The sequence below is a fragment of the Dendrobates tinctorius genome, unplaced genomic scaffold (assembly GCF_039654945.1).
Source record: "Dendrobates tinctorius isolate UK_male_01 unplaced genomic scaffold, ASM3965494v1 ptg000011l, whole genome shotgun sequence".
NCBI lineage: Eukaryota > Metazoa > Chordata > Amphibia > Anura > Dendrobatidae > Dendrobates > Dendrobates tinctorius.
The window spans coordinates 33,791,248-33,818,545 of NW_027361679.1; the positions used below are offsets into that span (position 1 = coordinate 33,791,248).

General features: G+C 43.6%; 1 protein-coding gene across 3 annotated transcripts; it reads right to left on the reverse strand.

Moving 5' to 3' along the window:
* G3BP2 (G3BP stress granule assembly factor 2) lies at nucleotides 1-25,707 on the reverse strand. 3 transcript variants are annotated; one of them, XM_073590679.1, is made up of 12 exons: nucleotides 25,576-25,707; nucleotides 17,256-17,374; nucleotides 12,677-12,758; nucleotides 12,371-12,544; nucleotides 9,468-9,558; nucleotides 9,263-9,365; nucleotides 8,205-8,385; nucleotides 6,660-6,761; nucleotides 6,366-6,468; nucleotides 4,368-4,496; nucleotides 3,360-3,478; nucleotides 1-2,914 (listed from the first exon to the last, which is right to left on the reverse strand). In XM_073590679.1, exons 2-12 carry the CDS (start codon nucleotides 17,348-17,350, stop codon nucleotides 2,645-2,647), a joined length of 1,449 nt encoding a protein of 482 aa, XP_073446780.1. In that variant the 5' UTR covers nucleotides 17,351-17,374; nucleotides 25,576-25,707; the 3' UTR covers nucleotides 1-2,644. The 3 variants fall into 3 exon arrangements, with proteins under 3 accessions (XP_073446780.1, XP_073446775.1, XP_073446785.1); XM_073590674.1 differs by having other exon boundaries at nucleotides 25,486-25,617; XM_073590684.1 differs by lacking the exon at nucleotides 6,660-6,761 and having other exon boundaries at nucleotides 25,486-25,617.
* Between the last annotated feature and the right edge of the window lie 1,591 nt (nucleotides 25,708-27,298).

Here is a 27,298-nt window from a genome sequence, read left to right on the forward strand (position 1 = left end):
TGCTGTAGACATCAGTAGTTTATTGTCAAATGTTTTAGTTTCAACACATTCAAAATATGGAAACTTAAGTAAAAACACAATCCGAAAGGACTAGGTTCTACTGGCATAATGTTTAACACATTACAGCAATAAAGATGTAAAAACGAAGAAAAAAAATATTAAATTCACCACTGTCCTCTACAGCTAGGTAATCATACTACGCCAATTGTGCTGAAACAGAAGTGCAATGATGATTGGTTACTACAATAAACCAACTGCCCGATACACTGAAAGGGAATAGGTGGCCATGTTGGATGAGGTACATTTACAGAGAGATTAAGACAGTGACACTTAAATGTACACAGTAAAGTAGGTGAACAGTCACCAAGTAAACATTTCAGATGTATAAGGTTTATTCAAGGTATTCAAATATGAAGCAGACTTGAAAGCTTAATGGCTCTGATGCTCCTCTAGTACAGTATGTTTTTCTCAGTTCTGTTCTACTTGCCATTAGACAGTTCTGGTTGTGACAGGGATTCAACAATTAAAAAAAAAAAAAAAGTACCAAGAACAAAAAAACAAACAAAATAAAACAAACAAGCCGAAGCAAAAAAGATAAATAAAAACAAATAAAATGGAACAAAAAGAACTGCTGGCAAAATTTCCCATGGATACATTGGAATGAAGTGTAAAAACCAGTCCAAGATTTACTGTATACTAGGGAATTCAAGTACAATACTTCCAGGTAACAGATTGCAAATGTAAAAACCTTTTATAAACACAAAATATATATATGTATATATAAAATTATAACCATGAGAAATCTGTGTCCCAGACATGTATGAAATAGTGCAAGACTTGCCATCAAAAACAGAAGACCTCAAGTGACAAAAGTAAAAGAGAAAAAAAAAAAGGGAGAAAAAGAAAGAAAAACAAACCTCGAACACAAACCTGACATATGCAAGAGTCTGATTTCGCCTAGTGGATTGGAAAAATACCTTTTGTGCACAATCACAATCATTAGAGAGGCTCAGCAAACAGTTGCATAAGTCAAAAGCAGCATGTTACTCCATGTGCATTTTTTTGCCAATATGGATTGTTAATGTCTCCTGCGCTTCCAGAGGCAGCTTTAAGTGTTCACACTTTCTTCTTTAAAGTCACTGAAAAGGGACTACGCCGGGTTGGCATCTTCTGCTACATTGATTGGTTAATGGAATGTATGGTTATAGGCAGGTGGCTGTCCCAAAACTGGTCAATCCCACAATCTCCACGTGAAGATCTGTGCATCAAACATTGAGGAGCAAAAAGGGGAAAAAACATTAAAAAAAAAAAAAATAAGATTCTCCTAGTCTATGAGAAAGGCATTTCAGGACAGTTTCTTCAAGAATTGCGCAAAATAAAAGAATTTAAAAAGTTGAAAAAATAAACAGTAGTTAAGAAAATGACCCTGTATTAGAATATAAAGTGCATACACTTAGAGCTGCTGGTCGATTATAGGAGCACGGACTTATTTCCTCAGCTTCCAAGTCCAATAGGATGTGGAGCATTTAACAGAAATGTGCGACTGGACAATTGCAGGGCACCATTTACAGATTATCCACTTAATATGCACTTCCGGGAGTTACAGTTAGGGCTTCAGAGACATGACCATTAGTCCTTCTCATACACACTGTAGCCCCCCCTCACTATTGGTAACTGGATACCAATGGTAGTTATGGTGGAAAACAAAGTTAAAAAAAAAAAAAAAAAAAAAAAAAAAAAAACCTCAATCTACTGATGTACATATACTGCAGTTTGGTTAGGCAGATTCTTGAATGTACTGAAGCAGTTTGGCTTTGCAGCACAGTAAATCATTCACTGTACAAGATCACCAGCAAGGACTGGAATGATGTATTCATAGAAGGCACCATCATGCTTATTACATTATCAGAGAACTAAATACAGTTGAGTAAACTTTGTTATGTTGCTTCACTGTACAGAGCTGGGGGGGGGGAACAAAAAAAAGAAAAAAAGGGCAATCCAGGCAAGCTGGATTAACGGCAGCAGCCTGCCGCCTTATAGCACAGATGGGTGAGTGCAAGAAACATTGGACCACTTCAGATCAAACCCTCTGAAGTCAGGTTAGGGCCGAGTTCGGAATTGAGGACTTTTTGATAAACACAGCGCCGGTTCTTTGTGGCCGAAGGCCAAATGCCCATCACCTCACAAGCTGTTACTCTGTGTTGGTAGGTTTGGAGTAATTAACCGTTTGTTCCTTCAGTGTCACAGGTTACTAAAGGGGAAGGGAGACACATTGCACTACTTTTGTTTCCAATAAAGAAACCATAATACTTGCACAATGTGCAACAGAGCGCTATTAGGACATGGGCCTCCGGTGTCCTTGGAAATACTTGCAGTGCTAATGGTCGTCTCAGTCACGGAGTCGGGATGCATAAATTAGCATTTTAAATTTTGGTTGAAAAACGGTAAAAAGAAATGTCATCTCAATTCAAAACTGCAAACAAAGATGTTTCCACATCAAAGAACTTTTTGGGAAGAACGGGGAGAGAAAAAAAAAAAAAAAAAAAAAAGGCTGTGTCACATTCCAAAGCTAAAAATTAACAAGAATGCAAACACGACGATTAATGTACCACTGTGGGTTGAACTTTGTGTTAATGACTGATTTTCAGCGACGTTGGCCAGTGAAACGGCCCTCCATGGATGCTGCTCCTCTTCCTGTATTCATCTTTTGTGCCATCCCACCTCGAGGAGGAGGGCCTCTCCCATCCCGATCGCGTATTAGGCCTCCACCAATGATGCCACGTGGTCCTCCTGCACCTCGGTCGTTGCGACGTAGATCTCTGCGGTCATCTCCACCGCGAGTTTCTCTTTCACGGGCAGCTCGAGTCTTCTTCTCTTCCACATTCAGCCGAACTTCACCACGGAACATAATTGGCTAGAAAAGGTAAATGAATAAAAAAGTCAAATTACTGTTTTACACACAGGAATGGTTTGCAGCAGTCAAGACCATTTAGTGTGGCAGGAAACAGTCATTTCCCTATGTGATAGTGCCTAACTTATAGAAAAATGAAAAAATCTGTAGTATGAAGAAAAATGGGAAAAAAAAGAAAAAAAAAAAAAAAAAAAGATCAATAAGAGTCTGTTCTTGCTTTGTCATGCTTTTATACTCAGTCTAGGACAGGAGTATACACCAACTTATGCCTTAATGGTAAACAGAGGGCACTGAATGTCCATATGCACAGAAATCTAAACAATTAAAATTATGCCTTCATGTATAGTCAAGAATGAAAAGAAGAAAAATAACAAAAAAGACAACAGTAGTTTTACTTCTGACAACTTTCTTGTTCTCACAGATATTCCTTTGATACAGTTATACATACTTTTGCAAGCAAAATCCTTTGAACAGGTTCAGAATCGTCAAACACGACAAAACCAAAGTTGGGAAGTTTTCCTCCAACACCTTTGGTATTAATGCGGAGCTCCATCACATTTCCATAACCTAGAGAAGTTCATGAAAATCACATTGCTGGATTAGGACACGTAAAACCTAATGGGGTTGTTCACTAATCGGACAACCCTTTCCCAATCCCTATGTTAACCCCTTGTAAAATAACACTTATAACCACCTCCGATGCCAACCGAGAAGTGTCGGTACTGGCTCTTCCAGTCAAGCAATCCCTGCCAACCAATCAGTTCCGGCTTCATTCTCCCTGCCTTCAGAAAAAAAAAAAAAATCACACACAACCGGAACAAGTAAAAGGGCAGCAGCTGTCGCGTACTTCAGATGAATGCAGTTTGTCTGAAGGCAAGGAGATTGAAGCCAGCAATGAGTGGTAATGATATTAGCAAACAGTTATAAAACTGCAGTCCAATAAGGAGTTAAAGGGTTTGTCCAGGTGCATCACAAAAGTCTACGTGAGGATTCGCAGATGCTGAGCGGTTATATGACCACTAGTATGTGATATACATATTCCTGGCAACGTTCTGACTAGATGCGTCCAGCCATGCTCAATTCATTAGTATTTAAACAAAGCTGTGAATGTCTAGTCGGAATGTGGCAGGGAGTATGCATACCACATATTTTCGGTCACATAACCGCTCAGTCTCGCCGCCGGTTAAAGAGAATCTTCAGAGCTCTATGAGGATTCACAAGTTTGCAGCCAAAGAGTAACTACAGACGTTTGTGATAAACGTGGACAACCCCTTTAAACTGTGCTGCTAAGCAATCATACACTGTCCCAATGATCATGTCAATTCTTGTATTGTACTAGCAATCATGAGAGATCAGCAGAGACTCAATAATTCAGAACAGCAGGTATAATATAGAATTATGTATTTGCTATATTCAGAGGTTCCCTCTCGCATTAAAACAACCCAAATGTACTCACTCATAAAAAATTCCTTCAGTTCACTTTCATCGATGTCATGAGGTAAGTTACCAACGAAGAGCTGGTGACTATCAGGGTAGCGGAACATGCGGCGGTTATCAGAATCCCCTTGTTCGGTGTCACTTCGTCCTATCAACACAAGCAGATCTCATTTGTTGTGATCATGCAAAGAGGATCCCCACATAACATTAATTGCCTATTACTACAGCTTAAATAATAGTGTGACTTGAGTTGCTGACCGCTCACCCTTTCCCTTCTCGGGCTTGGGTTGAATAGTTGAGCCATGATTGACAGTTTAGCAAATTAGCATACAATGCAAGATAAGTAGACAAATACTATGTGCGCTTGGACAAAAAAAAAAAAAAAAAAAAAAAAAAAAAAAGAAAAAGTACCCTGGGGAGTGGATCTGTTAATGAGTGGCAAAGTAATTGATGCTAATCTTCCATCATTCACCTGGATCCAGTGCGTGCCACTCCATGGGTCTGTGCCAGAACAGGAAGTGTAGACGTCACAGTCCACCAGCTGTGGGACAATTTGGACCTGCGATTGGCTGCAGTGGTCAAGTGACTATGAAAAGTGTTGCTCAAGTCTCCTGACTGCTACAGTCAAGCCAAAACCTCGGCTGGTGGAAAGGTGACAGCTCCACTCCCTGTGCTGGCTCCAGGTAGATAGCAGTAAGCAAGTATTTTTTAGTTTGTGATTTGTTTAAATCCAATTTCCAGGAAAAGTTTTATTTTTTGCCTGAACAACCATTTAAAAAGGGAACTTGTCAGCAGGTTTAGGAGACAAGGGCTGAAACACAGATTTCAATGAGGTGTCAGTTTTTGGCTGTGTGTAGTGATGAGACAGTGTGTTCGGATAAGGTGTTATCTGAGTATGCTCAGGTGCTGAGTGACTTTGGCGTGCTCGAAAAATATGTTTGAGTTACCGAGACTGCATGTTTTATCGCTGATCGACAGCCTCAACACATGCTTATTAGGCAATCCCTGCATGGGAGAAAAAAAAAAAAAAAAAAAAGAGAAAGCAGAGGGCACCACTGAAAGATACGGGATTACCTACAGCATGTGGAAGACAATGTATTACATGCAAGAAAGAAAGAACATGCTGTAAGCGGGGGGGGGAATCTCCAGAAGCTATTGCAGTAAATTTACTAATGCAAACTACAGCAGAATATTAAAAAACACTTGAAAAGTCAAACATGACTGTATACAATCACCCAAAATAGGGCGAAAAAGCCGTGTCATACTGGAGACCATACAAGAGACCAGTGATATTGTACATAAAGATATATTTCTGTGTAGTATCAAAAATTAATCTCTGATTAGTGGAAATCAGTACATAATACCAGTCATGTACAATGAACAGGCAAAAAATGGCAGTCCTTGTGTAGTAGCACAGAAACATAACATAAGTCGCTGCAGAATCGCATCATGTACATATAGAAGTAATTGAAATATAGATCCAAGTGTTAGCAACAGCCGTGCAAACAGCGTGAATGCCGATGCACAAGAAATAAAGCTCAGCTTTCTGATTAATGCTGCACCTAAGAACTCCGATTGTGTCAGAACTGTTTCACCCAGTAATCTAAGTGATACATCGCTGGAATCAGGCACTCTTCCCTTACGTTATGCTACTCTCAGATTAAATAGCAAAAACCTGCTGACAGACTTTTACAAAAGTGTAAATGGTCAAAATATTGTATACAGAGTCTTAGAGATGGGATAGACTGAAAACTTCACTTAAGCTGCCATGTTTCACAAATGCTATGGTATTGCCCCATAATTCTGCTTCCAATGCCTTATATACAGGAAACATACCCTCATAAAATGTAATTGTCAAATGTTAACTTGCAAAAACGATTTGGGGAAAAAGCATACAGTTTTGCAAATGCAGCAAAGCTTTTCTTTAACTCCATATTACCCAACAAAGGAAGTTTAGCAACAATGTAGCTAATGTTCTTATACCTACATACTGTATGCTCTGAAGCTTTATAGTTACCTGATCTTGGGCCCCTTGGTTGAAATGTTGGGCGCTCCCGTGGACGCTGTTCCCTTGTACGAGGAGGTGGGACTTGAGTTTCGGGTTTACTTTCAGTACGTGTCTACAAATAACCATAGAATAAAAGATAATATAAGCTGTATATCTGTAGTTTTTTTTCCTCTTTAAAGTGTATGCAACCTCACATCAACAATGGAATTGAGAGTTTAAACAAAAATAAAAAAACGTAACCTATGCCAGTTAAAAGTCTAAAAACAGGCCAAGTACATAATCAAACAGCCACAGTTAAATTACCTGTGAGGCAGGAGCTTTTATTACATGGGGTGGTATTCCCGATGATGGGACAGTCCCACTGGGAGGCAGGTTTTTACTGGTCACTAATGCCCACGAAAAAGCCTACAGAAAATGATGAATGCTGAAGCTTAGGAAACTATACACTGAATGCCATCGATCAGTGAAAGAAATAAAACACACTTTCTCTATATTAATGAATATACTTCAGAAAACACTGGAACAATTTATATTTACTACAACCAAATATGTAACAAAAATTGTAAAATTGCAGTCTGATGAAAAGCTACTGCTTCAGCCAAAGGCCACCACGTTATGGAGCCGTAAAGCTTCAAATAACAGGAATTTCTCTCATCTACCATTATATTATGAAGGCTTGGATGTAGGCAATAACATTTTACATTTGGGACAGTTCCATTTATATGACACCAATTAGTGTAGGTCTGGCCACTGGTGCAGACAAGCTTGGGTTATTACAGGCCACCATTACGGCAATGTACTGATTACTACTACTAATTAGTGTTTCATAAACCTGTCCTAAACTAAAATTATGAAAAACTGCACTGCATTGCGCTGGAGCAAGCAAAAGTTCTCATTAAAGGGAACTTGTCAGTCGATGTATGCTTGCCAAACCACAGGCGACAAATCAGAACCTGGCTGCTGGAGGGTTTCAGAGAAATCATAGTTTAAAGAGCAGGCTGGGGACGGCGCTGGACTAGTCGTGTCTATTATTATGGGCCCGTGGCTGGGTTCTCAAACTACTTTGAAATTCTCCGGCTTCATGACAGGAGCAGCTCCTAGTGGGAGACCTGTCAATCACCTATGCAAAAACAATGAAGATATTAATCAACAAGAATGGAGCAGGGAGAAGTCGGCTGGGGTCGGCAGTGGACTAGTCATATCTATTCCTATGGTTCACGGCTGGCTCGATGAACTGGGTTTTTCTGAAATGCTCTGGCTTCTCTGCTCCAAGTGACTGACAGGTCAATCCAGTCAATCCATGCACACACATGGAATACAAGTGTTAATCAAAACAAGTGGAGCAAGGAGAAGCTGGTGGGGCGGCACCAGATAAGACACACCTCTCCTAATAGTCCTATAGATGGCTTTTCAAAGTACCGTATTTTTCGGATTATAACCACCACTTTTTGCCCCAAATTTGGGGGGAGAAAAATGGGGGCGAGTCTTATAATCTGTAAAAGCAGACAGTAAATGTTGTACCACTATATAAAAAAAAAAAAAGGGTTTCTTATTTTCCTCCTGTCTTATGGTCCACAAAATACGGTAAGTTTTCTCTGAAACGTTAAACACACCTGGCTGCAATCGTGCAGAAAGGCTCTCATGTGGCCCAAGATTTTGGTAGTATGAAGCGACTGGCAGGTTCTTTTTAAAGCTTGTATGCTAAAACAAACTATAATTATTAAATAGCTTACCAAAGGTAAGTTCAGTATGGATGTGGCAGAAACAACAAGTACCGCATGATAATGCCAAATGTGCAGTAATTTATTTTACAATCACAAAAGCAAGAATCTAAAAGGTCAAGATAACCTTAGGGGGTTCCTGTGGTAGAGCTACTGGCTCAGAAGGAGGTGGCGTTGGAGATTTTTCTTCAAGTTCCTCTATGTTCTTTTCTTCTTGCTCAGGTTTGATTTCCTCATTCTTCACCTCCGGTTCTGGTTCTGGCTCAGGCTCATTGATGGTTTCCTCCAAGGACTCTTCTACCCCATTGCTGGAGGAGTTCAAAAGGTCAGAAGAAAAAAAGAAAAAAAAAAAAAAAAAAGTAAATTACCAATACAAACATAATTATCGTATGATAAGTTCATTGGGGGGGGGATGGCGTTTGTTGCAAGACGAAAACTCAAAATGCATATAAACCTGAAAAGGAACGCTAAAGGCCCCGTTATACATAACGATGTCCCTGTGATCCCACCAACGATCCCACATGGCTGGGATCGCTGGGACATCGTTAGACAGCCCCTCCAGCGATCAGGACCAGCAAGCTGGTTTCCAATGTAAACAGCGGGTAACTAAGCGCCGTGCTGCTCTTGGATACCCGCTGTTTACCCTAGATACCAGTGTGCATGCTGGTATCCAACGTAAACATCGGGTAACTAAGCCACGCGGCTCTTGGATACCCGCTGGTATCTAGGGTAAACAGCAGGTAGCCAAGAGCCACGCGGCTCTTAGTTACCCGATGTTTACGTTGGAAACCAGCGTCCAGCGGGAGACCAACTATCAAAAAAAATGTCCCAGGACGATCGTGCATGATCAGCAATACCCGGCAGGGTTGCAGGTAGCTGATCCCCGTCACACACAACGATCTCACTGGAGAGATCGCTGATGAATCACAAAATCAGCAATCTCGCTAGCAATCTCGCTGTGTGTGACGGGGCCTTAACAGTAGTAAATGAAATAGAGAAAGCAGAAACAAAACACCATATTTAGATAGAACGTTATAAATCCCTTTTTTGTTATAAACAAGACGGGTAAAAGAAATATAGAGCAACTCAGACAAAAATTGGCAATAGATGAAGATTTACCCATTGCATGTTAATTATTCCCCCGGTCTATAACAGCTGACAAAGGGAATGAACAGATAGACTTACGCCACTGGGTGGGCATCATAATAAGAATTGTTGGCATTCTCTTGCACTGGTTCTGGAGATGGCTGCCTCTCCTCCTGTTCCTCCTCCACTTCTTCTTCAGATTCTAAAAGTTAAATAAAAGAACATCATAATTAAAGCTCCAACATATTAACATTCCCACAAGAGGTGACAAAATATTACCATAAGCAATTAACCATTCACTTGCCTTCATCCATTTCTGCTTCAGAATCACCAAAGACTTCATCCTCATAGCGAAAGATGTCATTGTGGACGTAGAACTTATTGGGAACAGATCCCTACAGCAAAAGAGTGTAAATTCACAATAATGTATATGCTCACAAAAATAGCATATTTCTATACCATTCTAAATTAGAAACTAGCCAGGCAAAAGGAGCCTTCATTTCTAATAGGACACCTAACAGAGTCAGAAACCTCTGAAGTCCAAAGCAGTAGCAAAGTATCTCATAGCAGCCAAATCAGACCCTTCAAAAAAAAAAAAAAAAAAAAAAAAAAAAAAAAAGAGAGGAATCTGTAGACAGTAGTCACAGAATCGTGGTCAAGACTGGCACAAACCCAACACATACGCACTGTAAGCACCAAATCTAAAATTCTGAATGACCCGAGATTACGCATCACCGAAACAGTGGAGTCCATAGCCAAGAATATGCTGGCAGAGTCGCCAAACTTTTCAGAAAAACGGTGGCAGTGTTTCTCCTGAGGCAGCTGCGCTAGCAATTTTGCAGTCAATTTTTGTGGCGGCTGCGCCACAAGAGCCCTTGTTCTGTACTTTCCATTGTAGAGTCAAGTTGAAGTGAACATGCTTCTTCCTTCACCGCTTATTAGTTTCTAGACCATGAAGTGTTTGAGATAAGTAGCAATAGAAGGAACATGTACACAGCAATGTCATTTTTACATTGCTGTGCAATATGTTCATTTTTTGATGCGCTTTTTCAGGCTGAATCCACCTGTAAAAGAAGTTGCGTGCACACTCTCATAATAAGGTCATAGTGAGACCCAAAAAGTGGCAGAAATCCTGCATGAGCACATTCACCATCATTAGTTGCTCCAGAGAGCACAACATTTGTGATTTTAATGTCTCAGTGGTGAAAAAATAAATTCACAAATTTGTATGAAAAAGTAGTGTGTGTGTTTGATGCCATTTTCCGAGACCCGTAGCATTTTCATTTTTCAAGATCTAAGGCTGGGTGATGGCTTATTTTTTGTGCGCCAAACTGACCTCTTTCTTGACACCATTTTGGGGTAGATCTAATGTTTTGAACGCTTTTGTTATTGCAATGTTGCTGCAGCCGTAAATACAAAAAACAAAACGTAATTCTGGTATTTCAATTTTTTTTTTCTTGCTAGCCATTTACCGATCTGATTAGTTTAGTTTATGTTTTGATAGATCGGACATTTCAGTACGCAGCGATACCAAATGTGTATATTTTTTAATGGTTTTATTTTTAATGGGGCAGTGATTTGAACTGGTGTTTTTTTTCATATTTAATTTTTTTTTTTTTTTTTTTCCACTTTTTACTTTAACAGTCTCCTATGGAGACTTGAAGCTCCAATCATCTAATCACCTGTGCTATAAATAGAAGTGCTCCACAATCTATGAATGCTGGCCATGTGCCAGCATTTATAGAAGATTCACAGTGACAGTCACGGGGGTCTTCTGTAGACCCCCAGCTGTCATGAGAACCCATTGGCGCCCCCCAATCACATTACATTGGCACAGATGGGAGGGATTTGTGACACACTTCCAGCTGGCATGCATTAAATCCCGCTGTCAAATGGATAACGGAATTGAACTGGTTAACAGCTGCAGGTGTTAAAGGGAACCGGTCATGTTTAGCATGTAAACTATCCCCAGTGCATTGTTAGTGATGTAATGTGTATCACTAACAGTGGTCTAATCATGTGCAAAAAGTACTTTATATAGATTGATCGCAACTGCTCATTAAGTCATAGGGGATGTGCTTCATTTCATTCAGTGTTAGGGATGCGTACGCAATTTGGATTATGTTCCCGGGGTTGCGCCAACGTCACCAAAATCAGCATTGAAAAATCCTGTGATTGCACAGTACGTATCGTGGAGCCGCACTTGCGCAGTGTCGATCAAGGAGCAATGCATGAGCTGTGATGAGCGGCTCCCCATGCGTGAGCACTGAAGCTGTGTGTAGTACCAGCTTCACTGTGTGGACAGAGCCGCTCGTCAAGACTCAAGCGCAGGGAGCTGCCCATCACAGCGCGCGGGCAAGCACAGCTCCGCGATACACTGCACAAGTGAGAGATTTTGCACAGCGGACTCAAATGACGTTGGCGCAACCGTGGGAACATCATTCACATTGCATGGGCAGCGAAAACCATAACTGAAAAAAATTGAAGCACACCCCTATGACTAAATGAGCAGGTACGATCTTACTATATAAAGTGTTGTTCTGCACATGATTAGACCACCGTTTTTAATGAAATAAATGTGTTAGTGATGGACATTGCATCAATAACAATGCACTGGGGACAGTTTACATGCTAAAAAAGGACAGGACAGGTTCTTTTTAAAGGCACATGACGGCAGTCCAGAAGAACTCTCATGTGCAGGTAAAGTTAGGGACTGGTCAAAATCACACAGTGCAGCCAACAGTCAAGAGTGCAAGAACAGCCCAGCTCTCGAGAGTTCACTGGTCATTTTTTGTGTACTGTAGTTCAACTTCCAAAAGAGCTGAGCTGCGGTATCCGAGAACAGCCACTGGTATTACATTTCTATACACTGGGTACTTCCAATGGCATGGGGAACGGTTAACAGCAGAATGTGGAGGTGTCAGCTGTCAGACCCCTAACTAATGACTTGGGGGGGTATAGATAGGTAGTTGCTTTACAATGGTACATGTTTTATTTGATTTGTATTCTATATAAAAACATGATCAAATCAGTATCCACGCTACAATAATGAGTGACCATAAACAATTAAAGGTTGTAGGTCCACATAAAAAAAAAAAATCAAATTTTTGTAAGTTTTTTTTTTTTTTTAATGTAAATCTCCATTTATTAAAAAATGGCTACTTGACACAGACCGGCACAAGGGTGGGTCATAATACAGACACTTACTTCTGGAGCAAGGACAAAGGTCTGCATGAATTTCCGCATTGGCTGACCATTGTTGGAAAGTTCCCCCATAACTTGGACAACTACTCCATCACTCAAGGTAGCATGTGCATCAACATGACGGATCTTGGTGCGACATTCACTGAACTGAAGGGACATCACCTTCTTGTGAATCTCCTGCAATTACAGAATAATAAACATATCAGCCACAAACTGCAGAGTAAAGACTGTGTTACATGGCAGACAGAAACAAGGCAACTTTATGTTTACACCAAAGTGCTGATGACTTGCAGCAATAATTGCACATACCGCCTGACCATACACCGCCTCTTGAGGCTTTCCACTGGCATCCAATCCTCCATGCACATAAGAGGAGTTCCTTCCATAAAACCTGGAAAAAGACAAAAGAGTTGTCCAATACTACGAATAGGTCACCCTTATCACAAAGGCTTCCTTAACCAGAGAATTGCTGACAGAAAAAAGGCAAGTAAGCAGTTTTACTTAACAATTGACCTTGCCTTTACTTAGATCACATAGCACACCAAGATCAAAACATCACAGTGTTAAGTCAACATGTGATGAAACCTTAAAAGGGATATTCCCATCTACAAGATCCCATCCCAATATGTAGTAGGCATAATATTAGAAAACACCTCCAATTAGAAATGTAGTATTAGCGCTCCTGATTCGCTATGTCGCTTATCCCATGTGCAGGGCAATGCAGTAGCTTAGGTATCCATGGTTACAACCACTGTCACTATAGCAGTGGCCGTAACCATGGATACCTAAGCTATAGCAATGCTCTGCACATGGGGTAAGTGACATAGTGAATCAAAAGAACTATACTACATTTCTAATTGGAGACATTTGCTAATATAATTATTACTACACCTACTACATATTAGGATGCGATCTTGGACACAGGAAAGCCACTTTAAAAGGGAACCTGTCACCCGGCTCATGTCCAGACTGTGGGCAGTATTAATCAGATCTTGCCTGCACAATTGCAGCTATATATTGCTCCAGCATTTCAGAGAAAGAGTAATTTAAATATGCGGGCAGGAACGATAACCAGGGACCAAACTAGTTCAGCTCTGCCCCCAGTACTGCTGCAGATGACTTACTAGTCTTTTCTACAATCATCTGTAACAGTGCTGGGAAGAGTTGTTCAGGGGCAGCACCGGACTAGTTCGGTCTCCAGCTATGGTCCTCCGCTGACCCTTTAAAGCAGGGGTCCCCAACCACCGGTCCGCGGCCCAGCACCGGGCCGTTGCAGTGCACTTGCCGGGCCGCGGACACAAGGGGAGCCGGCAGCTGTGTAGCAAGCTGATACTCACTCTGCATAGCGGTCCCTGTCGGCGCGGCGGCTTCATCCAGCGCTGAGCTGTCAAGTGTACCGCTCATTTAAGGTCATGAATATGGACGCCACTCCTCTCCCATAGGCGTGGCGTCCATATTCATGCACCTTAATGAGCGGTAGCACGTGACCGCTCCGCATAGGAAGAAGCTGAAGCGCCGTGAGATGCAGGGAGGGAAGTTCAGCGACATGAGGGTAAGTATGATGGGGGAGGATGGGGGAGCCGAGCGGAGCCATATATACAAGGGAGGAAGAGTGGGAGCGGAGCCATATATACAAGGGAGGGAGAGTGGAAGCAAAGCCATATATACAAGGGAGGGAGAGTGGAAGCAAAGCCATATATACAAGGGAGGGAGAGTGGGAGCGGAGCCATATATACAAGGGAGGGAGAGTGGGAGCGGAGCCATATATACAAGGGAGGGAGAGTGGGAGCGGAGCCATATATACAAGGGAGGGAGAGTGGGAGCGGAGCCATATATACAAGGGAGGGAGAGTGGGAGCGGAGCCATATATACAAGGGAGGGAGAGTGGGAGCGGAGCCATATATACAAGGGAGGGAGAGTGGGAGCGGAGCCATATATACAAGGGAGGGAGAGTGGGAGCGGAGCCATATATACAAGGGAGGGAGAGTGGGAGCGGAGCCACATATACAAGGGAGGGAGAGTGGGAGCGGAGCCACATATACAAGGGAGGGAGAGTGGGAGCGGAGCCACATATACAAGGGAGGGAGAGTGGAGTCAGTATAAAATGGACAGACTCCTAAAATATATAATAAATTGGGTACAGCGGTACAATGCAGTATGTGCTGTAAATGTTTTCAGAAGAATTTGGGAAAGTTATGAAAGGTCCTATAATATGTCTGTTCCTGATCGAAGGATCTGGGCTTTTAGGTGAGATGAATCTGTGCTGCCTTTTAGGTCCATATATATTTGGACAGAGACAACATTTTTCTAATTTTGGTTCTAGACATTACCACAATGAATTTTAAACAAAACAATTCAGATGCAGTTGAAGTTCAGACTTTCAGCTTTCATTTGAGGGTATCCACATTAAAATTGGATGAAGGGTTTAAGAGTTTCAGCTCCTTAACATGTGCCACCCTGTTTTTAAAGGGACCAAAAGTAATTGGACAATTGACTCCAAGGCTATTTCATGGACAGGTGTGGGCAATCCCTTCGTTATGTCATTCTCAATTAAGCAGATAAAAGGCCTGGAGTTGATTTGAGGTGTGGTGCTTGCATTTGGAAGGTTTTGCTGTGAAGGAAACATGCGGTCAAAGGAGCTCTCCATGCAGGTGAAACAAGCCATTCTTAAGCTGCAAAACAGAAAAAATCCATCCGAGAAATTGCTACAACATTAGTAGTGGCAAAATCTACAGTTTGGTACATCCTGAGAAAGAAAGCAAGCACTGGTGAACTCATCAATGCAAAAAGATCTGGGCGCTCACGGAAGACAACAGTGGTGGATGATCGCAGAATAATCTCCATGGTGAAGAGAAACCCCTTCACAACAGCCAACCAAGTGAACAACACTCTCCAGGAGGTAGGCGTATCAATAGCCAAATCTACCATAAAGAGAAGACTGCATGAAAGTAAATACAGAGGGTTCACTGCACGGTGCAAGCCACTCATAAGCATCAAGAATAAAAAGGCTAGACTGGACTTTGCTAAAACACATATAATATTATTATTATTATGCATTTATATAGCACCATTTATTCCATGGCGCTTTACATGTGAAAAGGGGAAATATAGACAAGTATAATAAACATGTGTAAGACAAGGGACACACAAGTACATAAGGAGAGGGGGCCCTGCCTGCGAGGGCTCACAGTCTACAGGGATGGGTGAGGATACAGTAGGAGAGGGTAGAGCAGGTCTTGCTGTGATTGAGTAGACCGAGGATCATTGCAGGCTGTAGGCTTGTCGGAACAGGTGGGTCTGATGTAAAAACATCTAAAAAAAGCCAGCACAGTTCTGGAAGAACATTCTTTGGACAGATGAAATCAAGATCAACCTCTACCAGAATGACGGAAAGAAAAAAAGTATGGCGAAGGCGTGGTACAGCTCATGATCCAAAGCATACCACGTCATCTGTAAAACACGGCGGAGGCAGTGTGATGGCTTGGGCATGCATGGCTGCCAGTGGCACTGGGTCACTAGTGTTTATTGATGATGTGACACAGGACAGAAGCAGCTGAATGAATTCTGAGGTATTCAGAGCCATACTGTGTGCTCAGATCCAGCCAAATGCAGCCAAACTGATTGGTCGTCGTTTCACACTACAGATGGACAATGACCCAAAACAAAGCCAAAGCAACCCAGGAGTTTATTAAAGCAAAGAAGTGGAATATTCTTGAATGGCCAAGTCAGTCACCTGATCTCAACCCAATTGAGCATGCATTTCACTTGTTAAAGACTAAACTTCAGACAGAAAGGCCACAAACAAACAGCAACTGAAAGCCACCGCAGTGAAGGCCTGGCAGAGCATCAACAAGGAGGAAACACAGCGTCTGGTGATGTCCATGAGTTCAAGACTTCAGGCAGTCATTGCCAACAAAGGGTTTTCAACCAAGTACTGGAAATGAACATATTATTTAATCTGTCCAATTACTTTTGGTCCCTTTAAAAACAGGGTGGAACATGTTAAGGAGCTGAAACTCCTAAACCCTTCATCCAATTTTAATGTGATACCCTCAAATGAAAGCTGAAAGTCTGAACTTCAACTGCATCTGAATTGTTTTGTCTAGAACGAAAAATTAGAAAAATGTTGTCTCTGTCCAAATATCATATTTTTCGGACTATAAGACGCACCGGACCATAAGACGCACCCCAATTTTCAGAAGGAAAATAGGGAAAATAATAGTGTGTCAAGTGGGGCTCCGTCTTACAGTCCGAATTCAGCTTACCTGGGAAGGGATCCGGCACAGGTGGAGAAGTAGTCACAGGGGTCATTTCAGTGGTCCAGGCTCGTGCGGTGGCGGCTCTGTGCTGGGGCAGGTTGGTTGTGCTGGGGCAGCTGCGCTGGGGCAAGTGGGCTGTGCTGGGGCAGCTGCGCTGGGGCAGGTGGGCTCTGCGGGGTGAGGGTGGCGGCGGGCTGTGATCCGGTGCAGGGGCGGCGGCTCCTCCGGCATTTCCTCGCAGCCCGGAAGCATGGACGCCGGGAAGATGGCCGCCGGTCCGGGGACGACGCATGCGCAGGTTCAGATCTCGTCCTGCTGCCACTACTGCACCGCAGAGCCCCGCCCGCTGCCACCACTGCACCGCAGAGCCCCGGAAGGTTAGTATATTGCGACCATAAGACGCATTCCGCACTTCCCCCCAAAATTTGGGGGAAAAAAGTGCGTCTTATGGTCGGAAAAATACGGTATATATGGACCTAACTGCACATGCTCAATAGTGAGTCAGGGAAATTGAGGAGTTGGAGGTTTGGCTTACCGACTCCACAGGCCTGGTTTGGGCATAATGAATCGGATGACAAGGTCCCTGTAAAGCCAGCTATAGTGACGTGTTATGAAATCACAAGCTTTACCTGTGCAGAAAGTCTGGTGCTTTATTTAAAAGCGTGTAGTACTGTCTCACAAACTCCCGCCCTACAAGAAGGGGACTTGGCTTCTCCATCACCATTTCTTTGGTACAGAAAAGGATATACTGCAATGAATAAAAGAAAATAAAGTTGTAAAAGATGAACATACATAAAAAAGTGTGACAATACGACATAAATGTGATAAAAACTGCATTTGTTACTAGCACCTACCAGATTAGACCTAAAGTTCACAATGCTGAGCAAAGAGTTGAGAGATTTCCCTTGCATTAGTATTGTTAAAAGTGAAGGAGTTACCCATAGAAATAACTCAGTAGAATTCATTTATATTTAAGAAGAAAAAAAAAAAGTCAAATTGATTGGCTGCTAACAACCCTTTAAAGAGCAACTAAACTTGGGCAAATGTTTACATTTTCTAGAAGAATATTTAGAATTGAGAGTCCTCAGTAGTTGATACCTTTTAATGGCTAACTGAAAAGATGGTAACACATTACAAGCTTTCGAGACTACTCAGGTCTCTTCATCAGGCTAGACTAATACAACATCTGAAGAATCACATATTTATACACAAAACAGCACAGAAATGACGCAATAGATAAGACAAGTGACTGAAGCAGAATTGTCATTATGGGAGAGGGATAAACAAATATTGGAACAGTTCATAGGTAAGTAGTGTGAAAGTTTTATTGTCCTCTGATTGGGGACTGGTTCTGTGTTGTGTGATGACCCCAGAAGGTCTGAAGAGCAAATTCCTTAATTGATGTAAAAAGACATAAATCCATGCGACACATTCATCCCTGCACGGAGTGTGTCAAAAGTTGTCAAATTTATACTCCCAGACTCTTCTCTCTCTGAGACTTGAAGTTACCTTTTAATACAAGTAATTTAATGTCCATCATGCTATGACCGGGGATACAAAAATGTTTTGCCACAGGTAGAGCCATTCTTTTTTTCTCTTATTGTGTGACGATGAGAATTCATCCTTGTTCTCAGTTTTTGCTCGATCTCCCCCACATACAGACCCCCAGTTGGACATTTAGTACAAATAATTAAGTATACCACATTAGATGTGATGCAGCTGAAAGTACCTGGGATCTTGTAGTCCTGATGTGAGTTGGAGATCTTTATCTTGTCCGTGGTCATTGTAAATGGACAGGTTTTACATTTTTTATGGTTGCAAGGAAAGGTTCCTGCAACTGTTGGGGAGGACAGGGAGATTCTGACAATGATGCTTCTTAAATTTGGGGGCTGCCCAAAACACAGGAAATATGGATTGTAATCGGGCATCTTTTTGTAGGGGAGCTGCATGGAAATTACAACCTTTACTACAAAAAGATGCCCAATTACAAGGTGGCCAAAAAGTAAATAAACTGTGTTCCAAAATATTATGCAAAAAAGAGTTTAGGAGTGATAAGGTTAGAATTTTTTTTTGTCATTTAAATTCATTGATGGTGATGTGTGTCAGGGCTCTTTATATCACTGAAAGCAATTGCAGATACCTGTGCAAATTAGTTTGGCAGGTGTGTCCAAATAAAGGCAAGACTACTTAAGAAGGCTGTTCCACATTATTAAGCAGCCTACATTTTTTGCCTAAATGGGAATGAAAAAGGATGTGTCGGCTGCTGAGAAGCAACAAATTGTGGAGTATTTAGGTCAAGGCATGACTACAATCAACATTGCCAAGACACTTCATCGTGATCATCGCACAATCAAGTAGTATGTAGCTGATTCCCAGCACACATGTGTGCATGCTGATAAGGAAAAATTGAGGACTCTTTCCAACAGGCAATTGCATCAGGTTAAAAGAGCAGCTGCAAAAATGCCTTGTCATAGCAGCAGACAAGTTTTTGAAGCTGCTGGTGCCTCCAACATCCCCCGAACAAGATGCAGGGTCCTTCAGAGGTTTGCAGCTGTGCGTAAGCCATCCTGTCGACCACCTCTATCCACTGCACACAAGCAGAAACGGCTCCAGTGGGCCAAACGATACATGAAGACTGACTTCCAAACTGTTTTGTTCACCGATGAGTGCCGTGCAACGTTCGATGGTCCAGATGGATGGAGTAGAGGATGGCTGGTTGATGGACACCCCATGAAAACATGGCTAAGGCGCCAACAAGGAGGAGGTGGGAGTAATGTTTTGGGCTGGAATCATGGGGAGAGAGATTGTCGGCCCCTTTAGGATCCCTGAAGGGGTAAAGATGAACTGCATAATCTATGTGGAGTTTCTAAAACAGCACTTCCTGCCATGGTTCAAGAGGAAGAACCGTGCTTTCCGCAGCAAGATCATTTTCATGCATGATAATGCACCGTCTCATGCTGCAAATAACACATCTGCATCTCTGGCTGCTATGGGCATAAAAGAGGACAAACTTATGGTGTGGCCACCATCTTCCCCTGACCACCATCTTCCCCTGACCTCAACCCCATTGAGAACCTCTGGAGCATCATCAAAAGGAGTGTCTATGATGGCGGGAGGCAGTTGACATCTAAGCAACAGCTCGGGGAGGGTATTCTGTCCACATGCAAAACAATTGAAGCACAAACCAGCCAAAAACTGACAAATTCAATGGACGAGAGAGTTCAGAAGCTTCTTTCGAACAAGGGGTCCTATGTGCAAATGTAACATCACCTAGAATAAAGTTTTGACTTGAAAACTGTTTGATTTCATTTTGTAATATGCTGATAATGCTTATAATTTCACAATTGACCATTTTTTTTGTTCAAAATAAAAATGAAAAGGTTGAAAACTCTGCTGTGCATAATAATTTGGAACATGCATTTTGAGTGTTTCTTATTTATAAAAATATACTGTTTTCATAGACAGTTTGTTCAAAAACATTGCAATTAAACTAGAATATTAGATGACTGGAAAATAACAATGACTGCAATTCATATAGGTACCGTAATTTAGAGAAAATATGAGGAAATATTTTCTGCATAATAATTTGGAACACAGTGTATATGCCTGCTGTAACATAGGTGGAAGAGATTTTGCACACTTTTCTTTGAGCTGGACATTACGTTTATACAGCTCCACATGGCCGGGTTTCCATTAGTCTGGGTCTCGGTCCTGCTCGCCCCTTATTCACATTTACGTCATTTGACATACGGTAAGGTTTTAATACTAGAGGTTAGGACCATCTCAAATAGGGTCACAGTGATGTGGTGGGATGGCCTTTACGTTTTTTTTGTTCATTTTACTTTTATCTAGGCCTTCTCCCCACCCAAAGAGCACAATGATACAAAAAGGAATTTAAATGACTCTGTAGCCAAAAAATAAGTATATGCCTGTTGCAACATAGGTGGAAGAGATTTTGCACACTTATGAGATTAAACAGTGTTTAACAAATGAAAATGGAATTAACAATGTAATAAAATGCAAATAAACTTTTCCTGTGTATATGTATATTTCCCCACATAATCAGTTGGGATACATTTAATTTGTTCAACCATGTATCGGTAACTACTTTTGGGCCACCCGGTAGTCTAAAAAGAAATGGGCTCGGATTCATTGAGATCGACGTTGCTCACGCAGATCTTGATGAGGGGATGAATCAGGAACATGTGACAAGTGCCTTTATGCAACATGCCACAAATCTTAGGGTATGTGCACATGTTGCGGATTCGTCTTCGGATCCGTGGCGGATTTGGTCCTGCAGATCAGCAGCAGTTTTCCATGCGGTGTACAATACCATGTTATCCTATGGAAAACAAAAATTCTGCACGGAAACGCAGGGGTTTATTTTCCGCAGCATATTAATTCTTTGTGCGGATTCTGCGGCGTGTTTATACCTCTTCCATTATAGGAATCCGCAGGTGTAAAAACGCAGACCAAATCCGCACTAAATCCGCAGGTAAAACACAGGCATTTTGACCTGCGGATTCTGCAGATTCAATGCAGAAAAATTCGCAGACGAAACCGAAACGTGTGCACATACCCTTACTCCACCAGAAGGCGCGAGGAGTTGGGACTGGATTCTAGCCTATGGAAGGAACAAAACTATATGAGGCCCCAATACAGGCAATGATTAACTAGTAGCCCATGCTGATCAAGTGTGTCCGAAAATATGTCTGAAGCATAATTAATATGGTGCAATACATAAAAGAAAATTTTGGGGTGAAAATCTGCACTAGTAAATCTGCAGAGGAATAAATACTTCTAAAATAACCTAGTGATCACTAGGAGAGATATGCTTCAGGCTGCTACGAGGATGACTTTGGCTTTCCTTAGTGGAAATAGTGACTGCCGTCACACACATAGAACAAGATTCAACCATACAGTGACAACAGGAACAGACTAAAGGTTTAGTGCGCCTTTAACCTTTGCACTATTTGTCAAAGTTTACAGCCCGTCCCATCCTCAGGTAGTTTAATAATCATATTACCTTGCTAAACTTTACTGAACATAATCCACAAATAAGTTTCTAGATCATCAAAACTGTAGTTTATGACCCAATACATAGATCATGAGGCAGACACCTACGATCTTCCCCGACAGTAATCCCAATCAGGCTAATACACTATAACCTGAAACGTCAGCCCTCAAGGAACAGAGCACATGTGGTACAAAGTCGGCTATGGCCATCAAATTCGTCTTCAGGGTTTGTAAAGCAGCCATCAACCGGATTCTTCGGCTTTGTCAAAGGATCTTGAGCCAGGATACAAGGGTATGTTCACAAGATATTTAGGCTTGGATTTCTCAGAAAGAGCCCACAGAGGAGATGTGTGAATGTGGCCGAACAGCCATCGCCCTATCAAACATGAAAGCAGTTTGCCTGTGAACTTCATACTCCATAGTCCTGCCTTGGAGAAATTCTGATAAGAAGCTCTTATGGCTGTAGGTAACTTGAGTGTAAGGTACTGTCACACTTAGCGATGTACCAGTGATCCCGACGAGCGATATGACGCGGTAAGGATCGCGGGTACATCGCTAAGTGGTCGCTAGTGAGCTGCCACACAGGCAGATCTCACCAGCGACATCGCAGGGGTCGGGGGTCGCTTCTTACCTGTCAGACGCGGCGATCCTGACGTCCTCCCGCCCGCGTCCACGCGTCGCTCGTCGTCACAGCAGGAAGCACCAGCAGGAAGCTGACGACGAGAAACGGTCCTGGACGTTCTCGCGCGATCAGCAATAACCAGCGGGGGAGCGGTCAGAGGTAAGCATCAGACATAGCGATATCGCTAGCAATATCGCTATAATGTCACAAAAACCAGTGACGTTATAGTGATATTGCTAGTGATATCGCTTAGTGTGACAGGCCCTTAAGGGATTGTAAAGTGTAAGGGATTGCAGGACAATTCAGGCTATGTGCACACGGTGCGGATTCTGCTGCGGATCCGCAGCATTTCAGGCTCTGCGGGTCCGCAGCAGATTTAGCTGCGTTGTACAGTACCATTGTTTGCAATGGTAAAATCAAAAACGCTGTGCACATGCTGCGGATTTGCTGCACGTTACAATCCGCAGCATGTCAATTCTTTGTGCAGATTCCGCTGCGGTTTCACATCTTCTCCATTGTAGAGGTGTGAAACCGCAGGCTAATCCGCAGGTCTTTACAAATCCACAGGACCAAAATCTACGTATGCACATAGCCTCACTGTCAAAGAAAACATTGATCTGGCATGTCCAATTTCACTCTGCAGATCACACAGTCTCCTGGAGTCAAGTTGCCGGCACACACATCTGGTGACAACCCTCTCGGAAAGAACACAGGAGTGCTCAAGCCAAACAAGTGCTCCAGTGTATGGGAGAGATGGCTGCAGGCCGAATGATCGTCCGAAGCATTGCTCAGCCAACAGCCACCTATCAGAACTGTTGAGGCCACATTCCAGTGCGGGTTGTTGCCATTCTTGGTGGCCCAGCTGCCTCTCCATGCAGCCTGCTGTCACTGGTAATCTCTGCTTTTAAATGGGATGAAAACTTCTCAAGGGATAATGGCAATTATGAGGGAATGCTACAAATTCTTGGAGCAAAAAGAAAAATGCAGGTTTTGTACCTCAATTATGTGAATACTGTAGCAGCAAGATAAAAAAAAAAAAAAAGATGCAAAAACTAGCAAATGTCAATCCCTCCATACACACATCCCCGTCACAGGTCTATTGACATCACTAAAAGGTATAGCTTCAGTCCCAGGGATATTTCTACAAGGGAATGCGGTAACATAGAGAATAGCTGCAATCCAATCATGCCTGAATTGTAGTGTTTTGTTTTCTCCCCCAAGGTCACAGAACAGGAAACTTGACACATTTTCCACAAAAACGCAATAAAAATGATTCAAATGCACAAGTTCAGTCGTCTATTTCTGTAAATTGTAGTCACAATTAATGGCAAGTAGTCGCGCAGCCGACGAGCGTGAAGGAGACACATGCACAGCCGTTTCCACCATACCCACGTTCACACTGCTCTGTAGGTGTAGAAACACCAACATAGTATTTATTGTGAAGCCCCCATGCACAATAGGCCAACGTTGGCCGAAGCTGCCGGGCTCATCCGACAGACAAAGGTGTATGGAGACATGGCAGATGATATCTAGGGAGATAAGGAGCCACAGAGAGAAAGAAGCTGGAGCAAGAGGAGTCTGGCACTGGCTCCCTCATTGCTCCTGTGTATGGGAGGGTAGGGTGAGATGGCTGCTGGCCAAATGATAGCCCAAATCAACAGTCTTGGTACAGCACATCCACTAGGTTGTCCAAAAATTCAAGGCACGGGGTATTTTCCATGCACATAAGTGTGTTTATTAACACCAGTGTACACACAGGAAAGTTAGCAACGTTTTGGCAGCACAGGGCCTTGGTCAAGCACTTTTTTCTTGGCTTGACAAAGGCCCTACGTGGCCAAAACATTGCTAATTTTCCAGTGTAAAAATAATTTTTGTGGAAGAAAAATACCCAGTGCCTTTAATTTTTGGAGCTATCTAAAGGGGGACGGGGGCTTAAGAGTCAACCCACAACTTTTGCACTCCCCCCCCCCCCCACCCCGTTTACAGGAAAGGACGTCTAAGGCTGACCATACACAAGTAAGCAAAGCTCTCCGCTTCATATTCCAACTGACTACTACTTCACTCCCCTTTCAGGTCCCTATTCATAAAGCACATCATACTTACTTAATGACCTTTTATACTCGCCTGCTAAAACTACTTCCTAACCGTTACCTTATTTGTACAGTCTATGGTTAGCTGCTCTCTTCTGCCCGATCTCATACTGGGAGAGGAGAGCCACTGTCTGACCCGCCTAGCCAACCGCCTCATTTCATGCCCGTGTCATATTCTGCATAAGTAAGACAACATGGACCTGTTGAATGGCGGCCTTAGCAACTGTCTCACCATCCCTCCATGCTTGTCGGCAGATGGCACAGAACACAGCTGCTGCACACATCTTTAAAACGGACTCTTTCAGCCGGGTTCACCCGCAAACAATTCATATGTGCATAAAGTTCCTACAAAGACAAGCCCAGCAATACAGCCACATGGGCAGTCCACTCCTCCATTCCTGGGAAATCAGCAATCAAATTGATTTGCAAATGAGGCTGAGGATCTATTTGTAGATCTGGAGCCCGTGTCACTCCAGCTCTATCCCCCACCCAGTCCCTCCTCCTGTTTGACAGATTCTTTACCTGAAGTCACACAACATAGAGGCTGTCAGTCAAGCAGGAGATGGCGACACTGAACGGGAACAGAGCTGGAGTGACAGAGGCTCCAGACAGTACTTCAGCCTCATTTACAGATTCCAGCGCTGATTTCTCAACAGCGCAGGCACGGACTGGCCGTATAACGCTTTTACTGGACTGTCATGTCACAGAGCGGCAATCAGACAGTTTGGGAGGTAAAATCCTGCTGACAGATTCCCGATCCCACAAAAGCCGGTGACCTGATGGCAGGGGTCCGGAGAGGCGCCCCTCATGGAGAGCAGATCTCAGTCTATAGACATGTATGGGGGCAGTGGGGTCTCCGCTCTGGTACTTGGGGGCTCTCAGCAATCGGACATAGGTCTCAGCCCGAGCTCACTCCATACTACAGCACTGATGTGGCTCCCTGCACCCAGCTCCTCAGGACCCTATACCCCACCAGTGATCACTACTGCAGGCGGCACATAGGCCTCAGCACAGCGCCAGGTAACGTCCAGTAACGGCCGCGGACACAGCCCGAGCTCCCCCCCGGGAGGCGCAGTCGGCACCGAGCACACAATGGCCTCCCCACTGCCAGAGATCCAGTGTCGCACTCACCTCGACCAGAGCCGGTGACGCGGCCGCTATCCCCACAACCAGGAGGCGCCCCGACTGCCGATACAAACACGTTGTTATTGTTGTGCTCACCCTCGGGTTACGGGAGGCGTCAACAGCAGGGCGGGGAATATGCTGTCGTGCCGTGACGTCACCAGAGTGACGCAGCGTTCCGTCAATTACGCGGCCTCCGTGAATCTGAACCCAGCAGCCTTCGCGTGCGGATGTGCCCCACAGGCGTACTGTAAAGCGATGACACGCCCCCTGACGTCACCGCGTATGAGGGCGGTGCTATCTCGTGGACTTGGACGCTAGTCACAGGTTTCTTCACGTGAAACTTTATTGACCACAAACAATGATTAGTAAAGACAAAACAACCCACGATGACAATAGGTCCGGGTGTGTGCTGCATCCCACGGACACAAACTGCGGCCTTCATTTACCATTGGGGCAACAGCCATTTTTTCCTCTGTGGCAAGAGCACTTGTTTTCACTTTTCTATTGCTGCGCTCTGGCAGCCATGATTTCACGTTCTGCTCTTCCTGTCAGTGCTGTGAGGCCTTGTGTGTGGGGGATGAATTGTAGCTATGAGGCCTTGCGCGTGAGGGATGAGTTGTATCTGTGAGGCCTTGCGCGTGAGGGATGAGTTGTATCTGTGAGGCCTTGCGCGTGAGGGATGAGTTGTATCTGTGAGGCCTTGCGCGTGAGGGATGAGTTGTATCTGTGAGGCCTTGCGCGTGAGGGATGAGTTGTATCTGTGAGGCCTTGCGCGTGAGGGATGAGTTGTATCTGTGAGGCCTTGCGCGTGAGGGATGAGTTGTATCTGTGAGGCCTTGCGCGTGAGGGATGAGTTGTATCTGTGAGGCCTTGCGCGTGAGGGATGAGTTGTATCTGTGAGGCCTTGCGCGTGAGGGATGAGTTGTATCTGTGAGGCCTTGCGCGTGAGGGATGAGTTGTATCTGTGAGGCCTTGCGCGTGAGGGATGAGTTGTATCTGTGAGGCCTTGCGCGTGAGGGATGAGTTGTATCTGTGAGGCCTTGCGCGTGAGGGATGAGTTGTATCTGTGAGGCCTTGCGCGTGAGGGATGAGTTGTATCTGTGAGGCCTTGCGCGTGAGGGATGAGTTGTATCTGTGAGGCCTTGCGCGTGTGGGATGAGTTGTATCTGTGAGGCCTTGCGCGTGAGGGATGAGTTGTAGCTAAGAGGCCTTGTCTGTGACGGATGAGTTGTAGCTATGAGGCCTTGCCTTGTCTGTGACGGATGAGTTGTAGCTATGAAGCCTTGCCATGCGTGTGAGGGATGAGTTTTATCTATGAGGCCTTGTGTGAGGGATGAGTTGTAGCTGTGAGACCTTGCGTGTGAGGGATGAGTTGTAGCTGTGAGACCTTGCGTGTGAGGGATGAGTTGTAGCTGCAAGGCCTTGTGTGTGAGAGATGAGTTGTTTCTATGAGGCCTTGTGAGTGAGGGATGAGTTGTAGCTGTGAGGCCTTGTGAGTGAGGGATGAGTTGTAGCTGTGAGGCCTTGTGTGTGAGGGATGAGTTGTAGCTGTGATGCCTTGTGTGTGAGGGATGAGTTGTAGCTGTGATGCCTTGTGTGTGAGGGATGAGTTGTAGCTGCGAGGCCTTGTGTGTGAGGGATGAGTTGTTTCTATGAGGCCTTGTGAGTGAGGGATGAGTTGTAGCTGTGAGGCCTTGTCTGTGACGGATTAGTAGTAGCTATGAGGCCTTAAAAAAAAGAAAGAAGCCAGCGCTGCTTGTGGTTAGAACGCATAACATGAGATGCATATGCACATATAGACATCTAACTGTATTCAAAA